This window comes from Oncorhynchus mykiss, chromosome 3 (assembly GCF_057628025.1).
Source record: "Oncorhynchus mykiss isolate SJ-2025 chromosome 3, ASM5762802v1, whole genome shotgun sequence".
NCBI lineage: Eukaryota > Metazoa > Chordata > Actinopteri > Salmoniformes > Salmonidae > Oncorhynchus > Oncorhynchus mykiss.
The window spans coordinates 50,541,041-50,559,745 of record NC_143024.1 but is presented as its reverse complement, the minus strand read 5'-3'; the positions used below and the strand labels follow the sequence as shown (position 1 = coordinate 50,559,745).

The 18,705-nt window shown below is 42.5% G+C and overlaps 1 protein-coding gene across 37 annotated transcripts in view; it reads left to right on the top strand.

The window, feature by feature from the left end:
* The window catches only part of LOC110519948 (E3 ubiquitin-protein ligase MYCBP2), a 344,341-nt gene that overhangs the window by 301,221 nt on the left and 24,415 nt on the right, over nt 1–18,705 (top strand). For all 37 annotated transcript variants that reach the window (XM_090229470.1, XM_090229490.1, XM_090229473.1 and 34 more), the window contains 3 exons: nt 1,231–1,363; nt 1,651–1,754; nt 4,854–5,042. In XM_090229470.1, the coding sequence (XP_090085596.1) occupies nt 1,231–1,363; nt 1,651–1,754; nt 4,854–5,042 (426 nt within the window). The remainder of the gene's footprint in view (nt 1–1,230; nt 1,364–1,650; nt 1,755–4,853; nt 5,043–18,705) is intronic.

Sequence of the window (18,705 nt, the reverse complement as noted above, 5' to 3'; positions counted from 1 at the left end):
CCTATTGGTAGATGGGTAACAAAACAAAAAAATCTGACATTGAATATCCCTTTGAGCATGGTGAAGTTAATAATTACAATTTGGATGTTGTATCAATACACCCAGTCACAACAAAGATTCAGGCGTCCTTAATAATACTGAAAAACATTTTTTTTAATCCTGAATACAAATCCAGTACTACACGTTACTGAGTGCCACTCGATATTTTCAAGCACAGTGGTGGCTGCATCATGTTCTGGGTTTGCTTGTAATCGTTAAGGACTGGGGAGTTTTTCAGGATAAAAAAATTAATGGAATGGAGCTAAGCACAGGCATAATCCTAGAGGAAACCTGGTTCAGTCTGCTTTCCACCAGACACTGGGAGATTAATTCACCTTTCAGCAGGACAATAATCTACAACACAAGGGCAAATCTATACTGGAGTTGCTTACCAAACTGGAGTTGCTTACCAAGAAGACAGTGAATGTTCCTGAGTGGCCGAGTTACAGTTTTGACTTAAATCTACTTAAAAATCTATGGCAAGACCTGGAAATGGTTTTCTGTCAAGGATCAACAACCAATTTGTCAAAGCCTGAAGAATTCTGAACAGAATATTGGGTAAATGCTGGACAATGCAGGTGTGGAAAGCTCTTACCCAGAAAGACCCAAAACCGTAATCGCTGCCAAAGATGCTTATACAAACGATTGACTCAGGGGTGTGAATACTTATGTAAATTAAATTTCTGTATTTCATTTTCAATAAATTAGCAAAATTTTCTAAAATCATGTATTCACTATGACATTATTGTGTATATAAATCTGTTTAGGAGTTTTTTAATTCAGGCTATAACACAAAATGTGGAATAAGTCAAGCAATATGAATACTTTCTGAAGGCACTAGACTGGGAGCCTGTCAAAATGTAATTCTTCTTTCCCCTTTTTTGCCACCTGCAGTAATGTGTATACCCTCATTTGTGAAGACCTGACCACCTATAAATGTTAAAGATGTTCTACACAAAATACAACCTAAAATGATTTTTCCCCCTACGTTGGCTATAGTAATTTACAAGACAGTTTTTGGACATGCATTTAGCTTAAGGTATTGATTAGTCATGCTCTGTATTTTCAATATTACCATTCATTCTGAAAATGTCTAACACCCTACAATCCAATTCATATTACAACAGCATCCCTTTCTGACAGGAATATAATTCAACATGGCGGTAACCCTAGTCTGCTGTTTCTCTCCAGGTGTTTAAGGAGGAAGAGGAGGCAATCAAAGTGGACCTCCACGAGGGCTGTGGGAGGACAAAGCTCTTCTGGCTCATGGCTCTGGCTGACTCTAAGACCATGAAGGCCATGGTGGAGTTTAGGGAGCACACAGGTAACAGACCCTTTCTAGCACTGTCCAGAAACAACCCCAGCTTACCATTACCCCCCTAGACACTTGTGTAGATCTGAGAGGGACTGAATATGGTTACATTTCCACCGAGCCTATTAGAAGGTAAAGTGGAGCTACTACTTGTTGCTTCTACCTTTCTAATTCTTTACGATCATAAAACGACACCGGCTGTCATGACTGTTGATCTGCCGTGTGATGTTAATGACAGGGATGTGTATGTCGTATGATCCTTTTGTTGTGCATAGCTAATGCTCTGCCTCTATGTGCAGGGAAACCAGCCTCCAGCAGCTCAGACGCCTGTAGGTTCTGTGGCACCAGGAACGGCACCGAGCTCTCAGCCGTGGGCAGTGTCTGCTCTGACCCAGACTGCCAGGTACCAACCACTCACAACATCCGTCATAATGATCATTGTTCTGAATTGCATTGATAAAGCTATTTTCATATTGAAGTGTTCAGAGAGCTAAACTTACTTAGTCCAGTCATAGTGATCATAGTAACATATTAGATCTACAGTTGAAGTCAGAAGTTTACATACACTTAGGTTGGAGTCATTAAAACTCGTTTTCAACCACTCCACAAATGTCTTGTTAACAAACTATAGTTTTGGCAAGTCGTTTAGGACATCTACTTTGTGCATGGCACAAGTCATTTTTCCAACAATTTGTTACAGACAGATTATTTCACTTATAATTCACTGTATCACAATTCCAGTGGGTCAGAAGTTTACATACACTAAGTTGACCGTGCTTTTAAACAGCTTGAACAATTCCAGAAATGATGTCATGGCTTTAGAAGCTTCTGATAGGCTAATTGACATAATTTGAGTCATTTGGAGGTGTACCTGTGGATGCATTTCAAGGCCTACCTTCAAACTCAGTGCCTTTTTGCTTGACATCATGGGAAAATCAAAAGAAATCAACTAAGACCCCAGAAAAAAATTGTAAACCTCCACAAGTCTGGTTCATCCGTGGGAGCAATTTTCAAATGAGAGGTACCACGTTCATCTGTTCAAACAATAGAATGCAAGTTACAAACACCATGGGACCACGCATCCGTCATACCTCTCAGGAAGGAGATGTGTTCTGTCTCCTAGAGATTAACGTTCTTAATCAATCCCAGAACAACAGCAAAGGACCTTGTGAAGATGCTGGAGGAAACAGGTACAAAAGTATCTATATCCACAGTAAAACGAGTCCTATATCAACATAACCTGAAAGGCTGCTCAGCAAGGAAGAAGCCACTGCTCCAAAACCGCCATAAAAAAGCCAGACTACGGTTTGCAACTGCACATGGGGACAAAGATCATACTTTTTGGAAGAATGTCCTCTGGTCTGATGGAAAAAAATAGAACTGTTTGGCCATAATGACCATCGTCATGTTTGGAGGGAAACGGGGAGGCTTGCAAGCTGAAGAACACCATTCCAACCGTGAAGCACAGGGTTGGCAGCATCATGTTGTGGGGAATGCTTTGAGGGAGGAGGGACTGGTGCACTTCACAAAATAGATGGCATCATGAGGTAGGACAATTATGTGGATTTATTGAAGCAACATCTCAAGACATCAGTCAGGAAGTTAAAGCTTGGTCGCAAATGGGTCTTCCAAATGGACAATGACCCCAAGCATGCTTCCAAAATTGTGTCAAAATGGCTTAAGGACAACAAAGTCAAGGTATTGGAGTGGCCATCACAAAGCCCAGACTTCAATCCTTTAGACAAAATTGTGGGCAGAACTGAAAAAATGAGTGCGAGCAAAGATGCCAACAAACCTGACTCAGTTACACCAGCTCTGTCAGGAGTAATGGGACAAATTTCACCCAACTTATTGTGGAAGGCTACCCGAAACGTTTGACCCAAGTTAAACAATTTAAAGGCAATGCTACCAAATACTAATTGGGTGAATGTAAACTTCTGACACACTGGGAATGTGATGAAAGAAATAAAGTCTGAAATAAACCATTCTCTCTACTTTTATTCTGACATTTCACATTCTTAAAATAAAGCGGTGATCCTAACTGACCCAAGACAGGGAATTTTTACTAGGATTAAATGTTAGGAATTGTGTAAAACTGAGTTTAAATGTATTTGGCTAAGGTGTATGTAAACTTCTGACTTCAGCTGTATATAGCTAGCTCTTTCAAAGTGTTCAAAATGCGTAGGCCATACAACTTGAATGTTTAACTGATACATTTTTTGGAAAAGTGAGACGAGCGGGGGGAAAATAAGGAAAAAAAGTTAATATACTATAACGACCTTATTTTATTTAACTCGGCAAATCGGTTAAGAACTAATTCTTATTTTACAATGACAGTCTACCCCTGCCCTAACCCGGACGACGCTGTGCAAATTGTGCGCTGACCTATGGGTCTCCCGATCATGGCCATTTGTGATTCAGCCCGGTATCGAACCAGGGTCTGCAGTGACGCCTCTAGCACTGAGATGCAGTGCCTTAGACCACTGTGCCACTCAGGAGATGGCTTATTTTACCACATCCGCCACTATTATGAAAAACCCAACTCGGTAATAATGATCATAGTAATGGATTTTCAACTGTCTAAACTTACCTTACCTGCCACCGGTGGGAGACACCCAACTCAACTTGGCTTATTAGGCTTGGAGACCATTTCCGTCCAGTCCATTCAATATATGGTCACCATTGCATCTCCCACCTGTAGCACACGCTCCAGCAGGTATATCTCTCTAGTCACCCCCAAAACCAATTATTTCTTTGGCCGCCTCTCCTTCCAGTTCTCTGCTGCCAATGACTGGAACGAACTACAAAAATCTCTGAAACTGGAAACACTTATCTCCCTCACTAGCTTTAAGCACCAACTGTCAGAGCAGCTCACAGATTACTGCACCTGTACATAACCCACCTATAATTTAGCCCAAACAACTACCTCTTTCCCTACTGTATTTAATTAATTTATTTATTTTGCTCCTTTGCACCCCATTATTTTTATTTCTACTTTGCACATTCTCCAATTGCAAATCTACCATTCCAGTGTTTTACTTGCTATATTGTATTTACTTTGCCACCATGGCCTTTTTGCCTTTACCTCCCTTATCTCACCTCATTTGCTCACATCGTATATAGACTTGTTTATACTGTATTATTGACTGTATGTTTGTTTTACTCCATGTGTAACTCTGTGTCGTTGTATAGGTCGAACTGCTTTGCTTTATCTTGGCCAGGTCGCAATTGTAAATGAGAACTTGTTCTCAACTTGCCTACCTGGTTAAATAAAGGTTAAATAAAATAAATAAATAAATATGGACATTGAAACTCAATTTATTTTAAATTGTACAGTTCATGAATTGAATTCCAAGTCACTCTCTAAATTGATAGATTTGACCCAGACTCTTCTGTACAGTATCACACTGCAAAAGGTGTTGCTATTTTAAACACACTTTGAACAAAGTTGGATTTGATTAGATGTAAAAAAGCATAACATGACCCTCCGTGTCCTATGTAGGAGTATGCCAAGCTGGCGTGCAGTAAGACGCACGCGTGCGGCCACCCCTGTGGCGGGGTGAAGAACGAGGAGAGCTGCCTGCCCTGTCTGCACGGCTGCGACAAAAGCACAGGCTGCCTGAAACAGGACGCCGATGACATGTGCATGATCTGCTTCACAGAGGCACTCTCTGCCGCTCCCGCTGTCCAGGTATACTATACTGTACACGGAATTAAATACAATATGCTATTTATTTATAGTATATTGTATCGATACTAACTTGCTTGAATCAGACGGTGACTCACACCTGGGTTAAATTAGTATCCGTTTTCTTTCATATATGTGTGTGTATATATACAGTGGGGCAAAAAAGTATTTAGTCAGCCACCAATTGTGCAAGTTCTTCCACTTAAAGATGAGAGGCCTCTAATTTTCATCATAGGTACACTTCAACTATGACACACAAAATGAGAAAAAAATTAAGAAAATCACATTGTAGGATTTTTAATGAAATGATTTGCAAATTATGGTGGAAAATAAGTATTTGGTCACCTACAAACAAGCAAGATTTCTGGCTCTCACTGGCCTGTAACAACTTCTTTAAGAGGCTCCTCTGTCCTCCACTCATTACCTGTATTAATGGCACCTGTTTGAACGTATCAGTATAAAAGACACCTGTCCAGCATGACAATGATCATGACAATGATCCCAAACACACCGCCCGGGCAACGGAGTGGCTTCGTAAGAAGCATTTCAAGATCCTGGAGTGGCCTAGCCAGTCTCCAGATCTCAACCCCATTGAAAATCTTTGGAGCGAGTTGAAAGTCCATGTTGCCCAGCAACAGCCCCAAAACATCACTGCCTTAGAGGAGATCTGCATGGAGGAATGGGCCAAAATACCAGCAACAGTGTGTGAAAACCTTGTGAAGACTTACAGAAAATGTTTGTCCTCTGTCATTGCCAACAAAGGGTATATAACAAAGTATTGAGATAAACTTTTGTTATTTTCCACCATAATTTGCAAATAATTTCATTAAAAATCCTACAATGTGATTTTCTTAATTTTTTTTCTCATTTTGTCTGTCATAGTTGAAGTGTACCTATGATGAAAATTACAGGCCTCTCATATATTTTTAAGTGGGAGAAGTTGTACAATTGGTGTCTTACTAAATATTTTTTTGCCCCACTGTATACACTGCTCAAACAAATAAAGGGAACACTAAAATAACACATCCTAGATCTGAATGAATGAAATATTCTTATGAAATACTTTTTTCTTTACATAGTTGGATGTGCTGACAACAAAATCACACAAAAATTATCAATGGAAATCAAATTTATCAACCCATGGAGGTCTGGATTTGGAGTCACACTCAAAATTAAAGTGGAAAACCACACTACAGGCTGATCCAACTTTGATGTAATGTCCTTAAAACAAGTCAAAATGAGGCTCAGTAGGGGGATGGTAGTGTTCTCCGTTTGCTCCCGTGGTATTCTTAAAGTTTATGTGAATTCTGCAGCAGAACCGTATTTATTTTCAAATATTAATTTGGTGATCCCTTTCCGTAAAAACCAAGACTACTTTGCTTCCGAATGTCAGCATGTCGACCAAACATAAGGCCAAGAGCATGACTTTGAGAAAACCCGGCCTACAAGACCCGCTCTCATCACCGCCCTCTCCTGAGTCTGAGGGCCCGGGGACGCACACTTTACCCGAGGGCGCGGCTTGGCCTGGCGGCGCTGAAATGAACATTCTCGAGGCCATCAAACTACTACGCTCTGAGATAGTTGAAATGAAAACACAGGTGGTTGCTACAATTGAGGCCAGAATACAGGAGGTTTCTGATACTTTAAAAGCAGATTTAACCATCCTGCGGAACGAGACTGTGCCGGCAATTACATTACTCAAAACAACAACTGTGTCACACACTACAACGATTGCAGCACTGGAGGCTTCCGCTACTAATGTCTCCGATTTAACTACATCCCTGGAGACTGAAGTTAAACGCCTAGCTGCGGATTTGAAAAAGGTGAGGGAGAGCTGTGTGAGTTTAGAGGGATTCTCTCGCCGCAATAATCTGAGACTTGTACCAGACCCAGAGTCCGCGGAAATGCATCGCGCCACGGATTTCGTTTCGGGGCTGCTGAAGGATGTTCTTGCCTTAGATGAAAAGCCCCTGATTGATCGAGCCCACCGGTCGCTGCGCCCAAAGCCCCGGGATGGGGAGAGGCCCCGTGACATAATTCTTCGAGTGCACTTTTTTCATGAGAAGATGGAGATCCTCCGACGAGCCCGCAATACCACTCTGAACTTTCAAGGACAGAGCTTTTTCATTTACCAGGACTACTCCCCCACTGTTTCCAGGCAGCGCGCAGCTTTCGGACAGGCCAAACGAGTACTTCGGGACCATCCAAGTGTGAAGTATGGACTGCGATTCCCGGCCCGTTTATGGATATCTCATGAGGGTAAAGACCACACATTTGAATCTCCGGATGAGGCTATGGCTCACATTCAACGTCACATCAAGAAGTCTTGAATATGCTCACAGTGTGGATTGTAAGTACCCCACTTGTGGTACAATTATGTTTAGATATAACAGGCTAGTCTTGTATAGTTGGTGAAACTATTCAGGCTTATTTGATGTGATCTAATGTTTTGATTATCTAGTGTGCGTGCCTTATCTCGCTCACCTATTTAGTTTGTTTACACATTGTCTCAGTGACTCAAAATAGTTTTGGTTATTAGTTTACTGCATCCGTTTGTATTGACCCAGTAAACAGTAAATGTCTCCCGAGGCTACACAGTTTCTGGGGCCTCACTTTAATTTTAAAAGTTTTGAGCGTCATTTATGCCCAGCAAACGTTCAACGTAGTTTTTTGGTATTGGTTGTAAACTGTCTCAGCTTCAACTAGACTACTATTATAATTACTATTATTTTTGATTGTCTAACTACGATTTCCTTACTTCAAATTAGATTTTTGGCTGAGAGCCTTTATACATTTTATTTATTTTCTCTCTCAATGCCTGTTATAGGACGGGGAATACAATTACAGTGCCTTGCGAAAGTATTCGGCCCCCTTGAACTTTGCGACCTTTTGCCACATTTCAGGCTTCAACATGTATTTTTTTGTGAAGAATCAACAACAAGTGGGACACAATATACATCTACAAGTGGTGCTTTTGTCATTCTGTTTGCACAAGGGATTCGCCTTTTTTTTATTAGAAAAAATACATACAAATCTTTCTTTTTGCTCCTTGATCCACTAACAAAACGCGACTTTAAAGAGCGGGACTGTGGGTTTAGGTTTAAGACCGCACTCTCACAGACATACTGTGCAAAGAGAACATGTTCTATTTAGGCTTGTACCTCGTTTGGGGAGGTATTGTCTGGGGTGGGGGGGCAGGTTGAATTGTTCAGTTCTAATGTTGTCATTCTGTCTTTTTAGTTTATTTTTCTGTACTTTTTCCAAACATTTACCACCGTACATTATTACTCTGAGACAAGTTATTCTTGGGGTTTTGGGCGCTCATTGCTTTTCCATTCTGTGCTCTAATGACAGGGTTGAATAACGGGAATGCCCAGAGGGGCCGAAATAATACGATCAAGTACATTTCTTGGAATACCAAAGGGGTTAACAACCCGGTGAAGCGTAAGAGGGTGTTGACACACTTAAAGGGTTTGAATGCAAATATTGCATTTCTACAAGAGACTCACTTGAGGACTGGTGAGCATTTTAGGATGCGTAAGGACTGGGTTGGTCAAGTGTTCCACTCAAACTTTCATAGTAAATCAGGAGGTGCTGCTATTCTGGTGATACAATCTTCAGACAAAATCATTCGCAAGGAGATTCTTGCAAAATTTTTATTTGAAGATGAAGTAGCTTCTGAGGTTATTGCTGATCCTAAGGGACGATACGTCATAGTAACTGGTGAACTGTTTTCTACCCCTCTTGTTTTGGCTAGTGTTTATGCTCCCAATTGGGATGACACAAGTTTCATTTCTTCCTTTCTGTCTGCTATTCCCAATTTAGATTCTCATTTGTTGATTTTAGGGGGGATTTCAATTGTAAAATGTCCCCAGTTCTGGACAAGTCCTCACAAACAAATACAGGCCCATCAAAATGTGCCCTACTTATTCCATCCTTTCTTCAGAAATATGCTATGTTTGAGGCCTGGCGTTTCCTACAGTATTCCTTTTATTCTCATGTTCATCAAACATACTCCCGGATTGATTACTTCTTTTTGGACAAAAAACTTCTGCCTAACCTTCGGCAGTGTACGTACGAGAGTATTGTTATCTGACCATTCACCATTAGTGCTTGAACTAGAGTTTCCCCAGCGACCTCCTAGGTGTTATCAATGGCGTCTCAACCCCATTTTACTCTCAGATAAGGAGTTTGTCAATTTCATTTCTTCTGAAATTACCTTATTCCTAGAAACTAATTCAACACCAGGTATGTCCTGCTCTACCATATGGGAGTCTCTCAAAGCATACCTACGTGGCCAAATTATTTCTTATACAGCCAACCAAAACAGAGTTCGCTCCCAGCGACTTCGGGACCTGAGCGAGTCCATAGCCACATTGGATGAGAAGTATGCTACAGATCCTTCCTCTGATCTGCATAAAGAGCGCCAACTACTCCAATCTGAATTTGATGAGCTTTCTACCAGGCAAGCTGAACAGTTACTCTTGCGAGCTCGATACAAAGTCTATGAACAAGGCGACAAGGCCAGTAAACTCCTTGCACATCAGATCCGTAAATCTGAGGCCTCACGGCTAATCCCACAAATAAGGACCCCGTCTGGTGCCACCACAGTTATACATAAAGAGATCAATGATCAATTTAAACAATTTTACTCTGCGCTATACACCTCTGAATCCCCTCAAGACCCTTTGCTGATTGACTCCTTCTTTAATGGCTTGAATATGCCTTCAATTGATACAGACTCCCATGACTGTCTAGAAGAAGAATTTACGCTTGAGGAGATTGCAACAGCAGTGTCCGCAATGAAAAGTGGTAAATCACCGGGTCCGGACGGTTTTCCAACCGAATTTTACAGGACGTTTTCTGGTCTGCTTTGCCCATTCTTGTCCCGACTATTTGCAGAGTGCCTCAATACTTCAAAGCTGCCGCCTAGTCTTTATCAGGCTTCAATTTCATTACTACTAAAGAAAAACAAAGACCCCCTGGAATGTGGATCCTATCGCCCAATCTCGCTTTTAAACTGTGATTACAAAATCCTAGCTAAGCTTTTAGCCATCTGTATGGAAGGCTTGCTGCACCAAGTAATACACTCTGACCAGACTGGCTTTGTTAGAAATAGGCATTTATTTTTCAATATTAGGCGCCTTATGAATATACTGTACTCCCCAGCGTCGGAGGACCCGGAGGTGGTGGTCTCACTTGATGCCGAAAAAGCGTTTGACCGCGTTGAGTGGGATTACCTAACAGCTGCCCTTTATAGATTTGGCTTTGGCCCCAAATTCATTGCGTGGATAAAGATTCTTTATTTTTCCCCCATGGCTTCGGTACGGACTAATAACTTGTCCTCTGACTATTTTCCCTTGCACCGCGGATCCAGACAGGGTTGCCCACTCTCCCCCTTGTTGTTTGTTTTGGCAATCGAGCCTCTCGCCATTGCACTACGCTCTAATGATGCCATTCAAGGCATAATCAGGGCGGGCTGGGAGCAGAAAGTCTCGCTATATGCTGACGACCTCCTTTTGTTTATCTCCAATCCCGATACCTCATTGCCACGTGCCCTATCTGTTCTTAAAAAGTTTGGATCAATCTCAGGGTACAAGCTGAATCTAGGCAAGAGTGAGCTTTTTCCGGTAAACAAATCAATCAGAACATTTTATTTCCTCCATCTTTGAATGATGGGGCTTTTGGCATTTGGCACTCACTAGGCCTTTCCTCGCTAGCCCAATTATTCTTTGATGGTACATTTGCCTCTTTTTCTCAGCTGCAGGAGAAATCCGCTATCTCCAGACTAGAAACTTTGTCAGGGCTAACACACCTGGATTTCCCAATAGGCCTGCGAATACAGCTATAGAGAGCATCTTGGAGCTGAATAAGCTTCCTAGGGGCGCAATTTCAGATATGTATATGCAATCATTCATGACTTGCAGAACCCTTCTTTGGTGCCTTTAAAGACTCGATGGGAAAAGGATTTGGGGGAGGAACTTGGGGAAGACGCCTGGGAATCTGTGCTGCACAGGGTGCACTCGTCCTCTTTTAGCACTAGACACAGCCTCATTCAATTCAAGGTGGTTCACCGTATCCACTGGTCGGGGGCCAAACTTGGAAGAATATTCTCTGATTTTGATCCTACCTGTGTCAGATGTAAGGTGGAACCAGCCACACTGTTGCATATGTTTTGGGAGTGTCATAAACTGTCAGGTTTCTGGGAATTAATATTTAAATGTTTCTCTGATATATATGACACTGTTATAGATCCGTCTCCCCTTACAGCCCTTTTTGGAGTACTGCCCGTGGGGGACCCCCCTATCAAGAATCCAGTCGGACACTGTTGCTTATACAACTCTTTTAGCTAGACGGCTAATAATACAGAACTGGAAGATGGCAGCTCCCCCATCTTATAAATATTGGGTGAGGGATGTGTTGTGCTCTCTGAAACTAGAAACAATTCAATTCATGTGGGAACCCCAAACTGTTTGATGAGGCTTGGGCTCCATTTCGGTCTTAATTTAAACAGTCCATCCTCTGATGGCATTCCAATTAATACTAAAATAAGTCTGTGACTTAAGGGTTGGAGGAGTTTCTCTCTGTTTTTGCTGGGGGGGGGCATTAAGATCCATGTGCTTATTGATTGTGGTCCGCAGATGCCTTGTTCATCTTGCCCAGGCAGAGACTGAAGTGTGAGCTTGTTTTTCCCAGTTATTTTTACATTTTGTTCACGCCTACATGAATAATCATTTTATTTTTTTTATTTTAAAGCATTGTAAACTTTTTTTTTATCCAGTGGATGGTCGGTCTGTGGCCATGACTCTCTGTGAGTGGTTGCATTTCTCCACCCTTATCCCTTGACTGTTTACAGGAACAATGGTGAGATGTTTGCCCTGTCCCTGTACTATAGATTGCCCTTTAACCTCTGTAGCCTTCTGCCCGGTGTGTTTAACTTGTCTAAAGTATGGTATCTTTAAAGCTATTTTTTTATTTGTATTTTTATTTGTATTTTCTTTTCTAGTTGAGTATATTATTTATATTGCTTTGTCTTGTCTGTGTGTGTGTATGTTCAAAACTTAATAAACAGAGCTGGGCATGCTCCTGATGAGGTGGCGGATGGTCTCCTGACGGATCTCCTCCCAGACCTGGACTAAAGCATCCGCCAACTCCTGGACAGTCTGTGGTGGATGGAGCGAGACATGATGTCCCAGATTTTCTCAGTTGGATTCAGGTCTGGGGAACCGGGCCAGTCCATAGCATCAATGCCTTCATCTTGCAGGAACTGCTGACACACTCCAGCCACATGAGGTCTAGCATTGTCTTGCATAAGGAGGAACCCAGGGCCATCCGCACCAGCATATCACATCACAAGGGGTCTGAGGATCTCATCTCGGTACCTAATGGCAGTCAGGCTACCTCTGGCGAGCACATGGAGGGCTGTGCGGCCCCCCAAAGAAATGCCACCCCACACCATGTCTGACCCACCGCCAAACCGGTCATGCTGGAGGATGTTGCAGGCAGCAGAACGTTCTCCACGGCGTCTCCAGACTCTGTCACGTCTGTCACATGTGCTCAGTGTGAACCTGCTTTCATCTGTGAAGAGCACAGGGTGCCAGTGGCGAATTTGCCAATCTTGGTGTTCTCTGGCAAATGCCCAACGTCCTGCACGATGTTGGGCTGTAAGCACAACCCCCACCTGTGGACGTTGGGCCCTCATACCACCCTCATGGAGTCTGTTTCTGACCGTTTGAGCAGACACATGCATATACAGTGCCTTGCGAAAGTATTCGGCCCCCTTGAACTTTGCGACCTTTTGCCACATTTTAGGCTTCAAACATAAAGATATAAAACTGTATTTTTTTGTGAAGAATCAACAACAAGTGGTGCACAATCATGAAGTGGAACGACATTTATTGGATATTTCAAACTTTTTTAACAAATCAAAAACTGAAAAATTGGGCGTGCAAAATTATTCAGCCCCTTTACTTTCAGTGCAGCAAACTCTCTCCAGAAGTTCAGTGAGGATCTCTGAATGATCCAATGTTGACCTAAATGACTAATGATGATAAATACAATCCACCTGTGTGCAATCAAGTCTCCGTATAAATGCACCTGCACTGTGATAGTCTCAGAGGTCCGTTAAATGCGCAGAGAGCATCATGAAGAACAAGGAACACACCAGGCAGGTCCGAGATACTGTTGTGAAGAAGTTTAAAGCCGGATTTGGATACAAAAAGATTTCCCAAGCTTTAAACATCCCAAGGAGCACTGTGCAAGCGATAATATTGAAATGGAAGGAGTATCAGACCACTGCAAATCTACCAAGACATGGCCGTCCCTCTAAACTTTCAGCTCATACAAGGAGAAGACTGATCAGAGATGCAGCCAAGAGGCCCATGATCACTCTGGATGAACTGCAGAGATCTACAGCTGAGTTGGGAGACTCTGTCCATAGGACAACAATCAGTCGTATATTGCACAAATCTGGCCTTTATGGAAGAGTGGCAAGAAGAAAGCCATTTCTTAAAGAAATCCATAAAAAGTGTTGTTTAAAGTTTGCCACAAGCCACCTGGGAGACACACCAAACATGTGGAAGAAGGTGCTCTGGTCAGATGAAACCAAAATTGAACTTTTTGGCAACAATGCAAAACGTTATGTTTGGCGTAAAAGCAACACAGCTCATCACCTTGAACACACCATCCCCACTGTCAAACATGGTGGTGGCAGCATCATGGTTTGGGCCTTCTTTTCTTCAGCAGGGACAGGGAAGATGGTTCAAATTGATGGGAAGATGGATGGAGCCAAATACAGGACCATTCTGGAAGAAAACCTGATGGAGTCTGCAAAAGACCTGAGACTGGGACGGAGATTTGTCTTCCAACAAGACAATGATCCAAAACATAAAGCAAAATCTACAATGGAATGGTTCAAAATTAAACATATCCAGGTGTTAGAATGGCCAAGTCAAAGTCCAGACCTGAATTCAATCGAGAATCTGTGGAAAGAACTGAAAACTGCTGTTCACAAATGCTCTCCATCCAACCTCACTGAGCTCGAGCTGTTTTGCAAGGAGGAATGGGAAAAAATGTTAGTCTCTCGATGTGCAAAACTGATAGAGACATACCCCAAGCGACTTACAGCTGTAATCGCAGCAAAGTATTAACTTAAGGGGGCTGACCCCTAATTTTTCAGTTTTTGATTTGTTAAAAAAGTTTGAAATATCCAATAAATGTCGTTCCACTTCATGATTGTGTCCCACTTGTTGTTGATTCTTCACAAAAAAATACAGTTTTATATCTTTATGTTTGAAGCCTGAAATGTGGCAAAAGGTCGCAAAGTTCAAGGGGGCCGAATACTTTCGCAAGGCACTGTATATATATATATATGTGTGTGTGTATATATATCTGTGTGTATGTATACACAGTACAAGGTCAACAGTTTGGACACACCTACTCATTCCAGGGTTTTTCTTAATTTTTTCTACCTAGTAGAATAATAGTGAAGACATCAAAACTATATAATAACACATATGGAAGCATTTAGTAACCAAGAAAGTGATAAACAAATCAAAATATATTTGGTATATTTGAGAATCTTCAAAGTAGCCATCCTTTGCTTTGATGACAGCTATTGGCATTCTCTCAACCAGCTTCATGAGGTAGTCACCTGGAATGCATTTAAATTAACATGTGTCTTGTCAATGTATATTTTGGGGATTTCTTTCCTTCATGCATTTGAGCCAATCAGTTGTGTTGTGACAAGATATGGGGTGGCATACAGAAGATAGCCCTATTTGGTAAAAGACCAAGTCCATATTATGTCAAGAACAGCACAAATAAGCAAAGAGAAACTACATTCCATTACTTTAAGAAATTTTCTTCAATGCAGTCACAAAAACCATCAAGCGCTATGATGAAACTGGCTCTCATGAGGACCGCCACAGGAAAGAAAAAAAACAGAGTTACCTCTGCTGCAGAGGATAGATTCATAGTCGAATTGCTGCGAAGAAACCACTACTAAAGGACACCAATAAGAAGAAGAGACTTGCTTGGTTCAAGAAACACGAGCAATGGACATTAGACCGGTGGAAATCTATAATTTGGTCTGATGAGTCCAAATTTGAGATTTCTGAATCCAACCGCCGTGTCTTTGTGAGATGCAGAGTTGGTGAACATATCTTTCCATATATGGTTCCCACCATGATGCACGGAGGAGGTATGGGGGTGCTTTCCTGGTGACACTCTGATTTATTTAGAATTCAATGCTCACTTAACCAGCATGGCTACCACAGTATTCTGCAGCGATACAGCATCCCATCTGTTTTGCACTTAGTGGGACTATCATTTGTTTTTAGCAGTACAATGACCTAACACACCTCCAGGCTGTGTAAGGGATATTTGACCTAGAACAAGAGTAATGGAGTGCTGCATCAGATGACCTGGCCTCCACAACCCAATTGAGATGGTTTGGGACGAGTTGGACCGCAGACTGAAGGAAAAGCAACCAGCTAGTGCCTTAACCCAATTGAGATGGTTTGGGACGAGTTGGACCGCAGACTGAAGGAAAAGCAACCAGCTAGTGCTCAACATATGTGGAACTCCTTCAAGACTGTTGGAAAAGCATTCCGGGTAAAGCTGGTTGAGAGAATGCCAAGAGTGTGCAGAGCTGTCATCAAGGCAATGGATGGCTACTTTGAAGAATCTACAATATATTTGTTTAGCACTTGTTTATTTACTACATGGTCTTATATGTGTTATTTCATAGTTTTGATGTTTTCACTATAATGTAGAAAATAATAAAAAATTAAGAAAAAAGCTTGAATGAGTAGTTGTGTCCATAGATGGATAGAGATAAAAAAAAATACAGTGGGGAGAACAAGTATTTGAGACACTGCCGATTTTGCAGGTTTTCCTACTTACAAAGCATGTAGAGGTCTGTAATTTTTATCATACTTCAACTGTGAGAGATGGTATCTAAAACAAAAATCCAGAAAATCACATGGTATGATTTTTAAGTAATGAATTTGCATTTTATTGCATCAGAAAAGCAGAACTTAATATTTGGTACAGAAACCTTTGTTTGCAATTACAGAGATCATACGTTTCCTGTAGTTCTTGACCAGGTTTGCACACACTGCAGCATGGATTTTGGCCCACTCCTCCAAACAGACCTTCTCCAGATCCTTCAGGTTTCGGGTCTGTCATTGGGCAATACGGACTTTCAGCTCCCTCCAAAGATTTTCTATTGGGTTCAGGTCTGGAGACTGGCTAGGCCACTCCAGGACCTTGAGATGCTTCTTACGGAGCCACTCCTTAGTTGCCCTGACTGTGTGTTTCGGGTCGTTGTCATGCTGGAAGACCCAGCCACGACCCATCAATGCTCTTACTGAGGGAAGGGGGTTGTTGGCCAAGATCTTGCGATACATGGCCCCATCCATCCTCCCCTCAATACGGTGCAGTCGTCTTGTCCCCTTTGCAGAAAAGCATCCCCAAAGACTGATGTTTCCACCTCCATGCTTCACGGTTGGGATGGTGTTCTTGGGGTTGTACTCATCCTTAGTCTTCCTCCAAACACGGCGAGTGGAGTTTAGACCAAAAAGCTCTATTTTATCTCGTCAGACCACATGGCCTTCTCCCATTCCTCCTCTGGATCATCCAGATGGTCATTGGCAAACTTCATACGGGCCTGGACATGCGCTGGCTTGAGCAGGATACCTTGCGTGCACTGCAGGATTTTAATCCATGACGGCGTAGTGTGTTACTAATGGTTTTCTTTGAGACTGTGGTCCCAGCTCTCTTCAGGTCATTGACCAGGTCCTGCCGTGTAGTTCTGGGCTGATCCCTCACCTTCCTCATGATCATTGATGCCCCACGAGGTGAGATCTTGCATGGAGCCCAAGACCGAGGGTGATTGACAGTCATCTTGAACTTCTTCCATTTTCTAATAATTGCGCCAACAGTTGTTGCCTTCTCACCAAGCTGCTTGCCTATTGTCCTGTAGCCCATCCCAGCCTTGTGCAGGTCTACAATTTTGTCCCTGATGTCCTTACACAGCTCTCTGGTCTTGGCCATTGTGGAGAGGTTGGAGTCTGTTTGATTGAGTGTGTGGACAGGTGTCTTTTATACAGGTAACGAGTTCAAACAGGTGCAGTTAATACAGGTAATGAGTGGAGAACAGGAGTGCTTCTTAAAGAAAAACTAACAGGTCTGTGAGAGCCGGATTTCTTACTGGTTGGTAGGTGATCAAATACTAATGTCATGCAATAAAATTCAAATGAATTACTTAAAAATCATACAATGTGATTTTCTGGATTTTTGTTTTAGATTCTGTCTCTTACAGTTGAAGTGTACCTATGATAAAAATGACAGACCTCTACATGCTTTGTAAGCAGGAAAACCTGCAAAATCGGCAGTGTATCAAATACTTGTTCTCCCTCTGTATATATATATATAGCAAAAAAAGAAACATTGAGTTTGCTAATGAGGATGCTAATGATGTGATAATAGCCCAGTCATTGTTGAATAAGTAAACTCAGCAAAAACAAGAAATGTCTTCTCACCGTCAACTGCGTTTATTTTCAACAAACTTAACATGTGTAAATATTTGTACGAACATGAGATTCAACAACTGAGACATAAACTGAACAAGTTCCACAGACATGTGACTAACAGAATTTGAATAATGTGTCCCTGAACAAAAGGTGAGGGGGTCAAAAGTAACAGTCAGTATCTGGTGTGGCCACCAGCTGCATTAAGTATTGCAGTACATCTCCTCCTCATGGACTGCACCATATTTGCCCATTCTTGCTGTGAGAAGTTACCCCACTCGTCCACCAAGGCACCTGCAAGTTCCCGGACATTTCTGGGGGGCCCTAGCCCTCACCCTCCGATCCAACAGGTCCCAGACATGCTCAATGGGATTGAGATCCGGGCTCTTTGCTGGCCATGGCAGAACAGACATTCCTGTCTTGCAGGAAATCACTTACAGAACGAGCAGTATGGCTGGTGGCATTGTCATGCTGGAGGGTCATGTCAGGAATGACCCTGCAGGAAGGGTACCACATGAGGGAGGAGGATGTCTTCCCTGTAACGCACCGCGTTGAGATTGCCTACATTGACAACAAGCTCAGTCCGATGATGCTGTGACACACTGCCCCAGACCATGACAGACCCTCCACTTCCAAATCGAGTACAGGCCTCGGTGTAACGCTCATTCCTTCGACGAATCCCACCATCACCCCTAGTGAGACAAAACCGCGACTCGTCAGTGAAGAGCACTTTTTGCCAGTCCTGTCTGGTCCAGCGACGGTTGGTTTGTGCCTCTCAGCCTATTGCGGACAGTCTGAGCACCGATGGAGGGATTGTGCATTCCTGGTGTAAATCGGGCAGTTGTTGTTGCCATCCTGTACCTGTCCTGCAGGTGTGATGTTCGGATGTACCGATCCTGTGCAGGTGTTGTTACACATGGTCTGCCACTGCGAGGACGATCAGCTGTCTGTCTTGTCTCCCTGTAGCGCTGTCTTGGGCGTCTCACAGTACAAATATTGCAATTTATTGCCCTGGCCACATCTGCAGTCATCATGCCTCCTTGCAGCATGCCTACACAGATGAGCAGGGACCCTGGGCATCTTTCTTTTGGTGTTTTTCAGAGTCAGTAGAAACTGCCTCTTTCGTGTCCTAC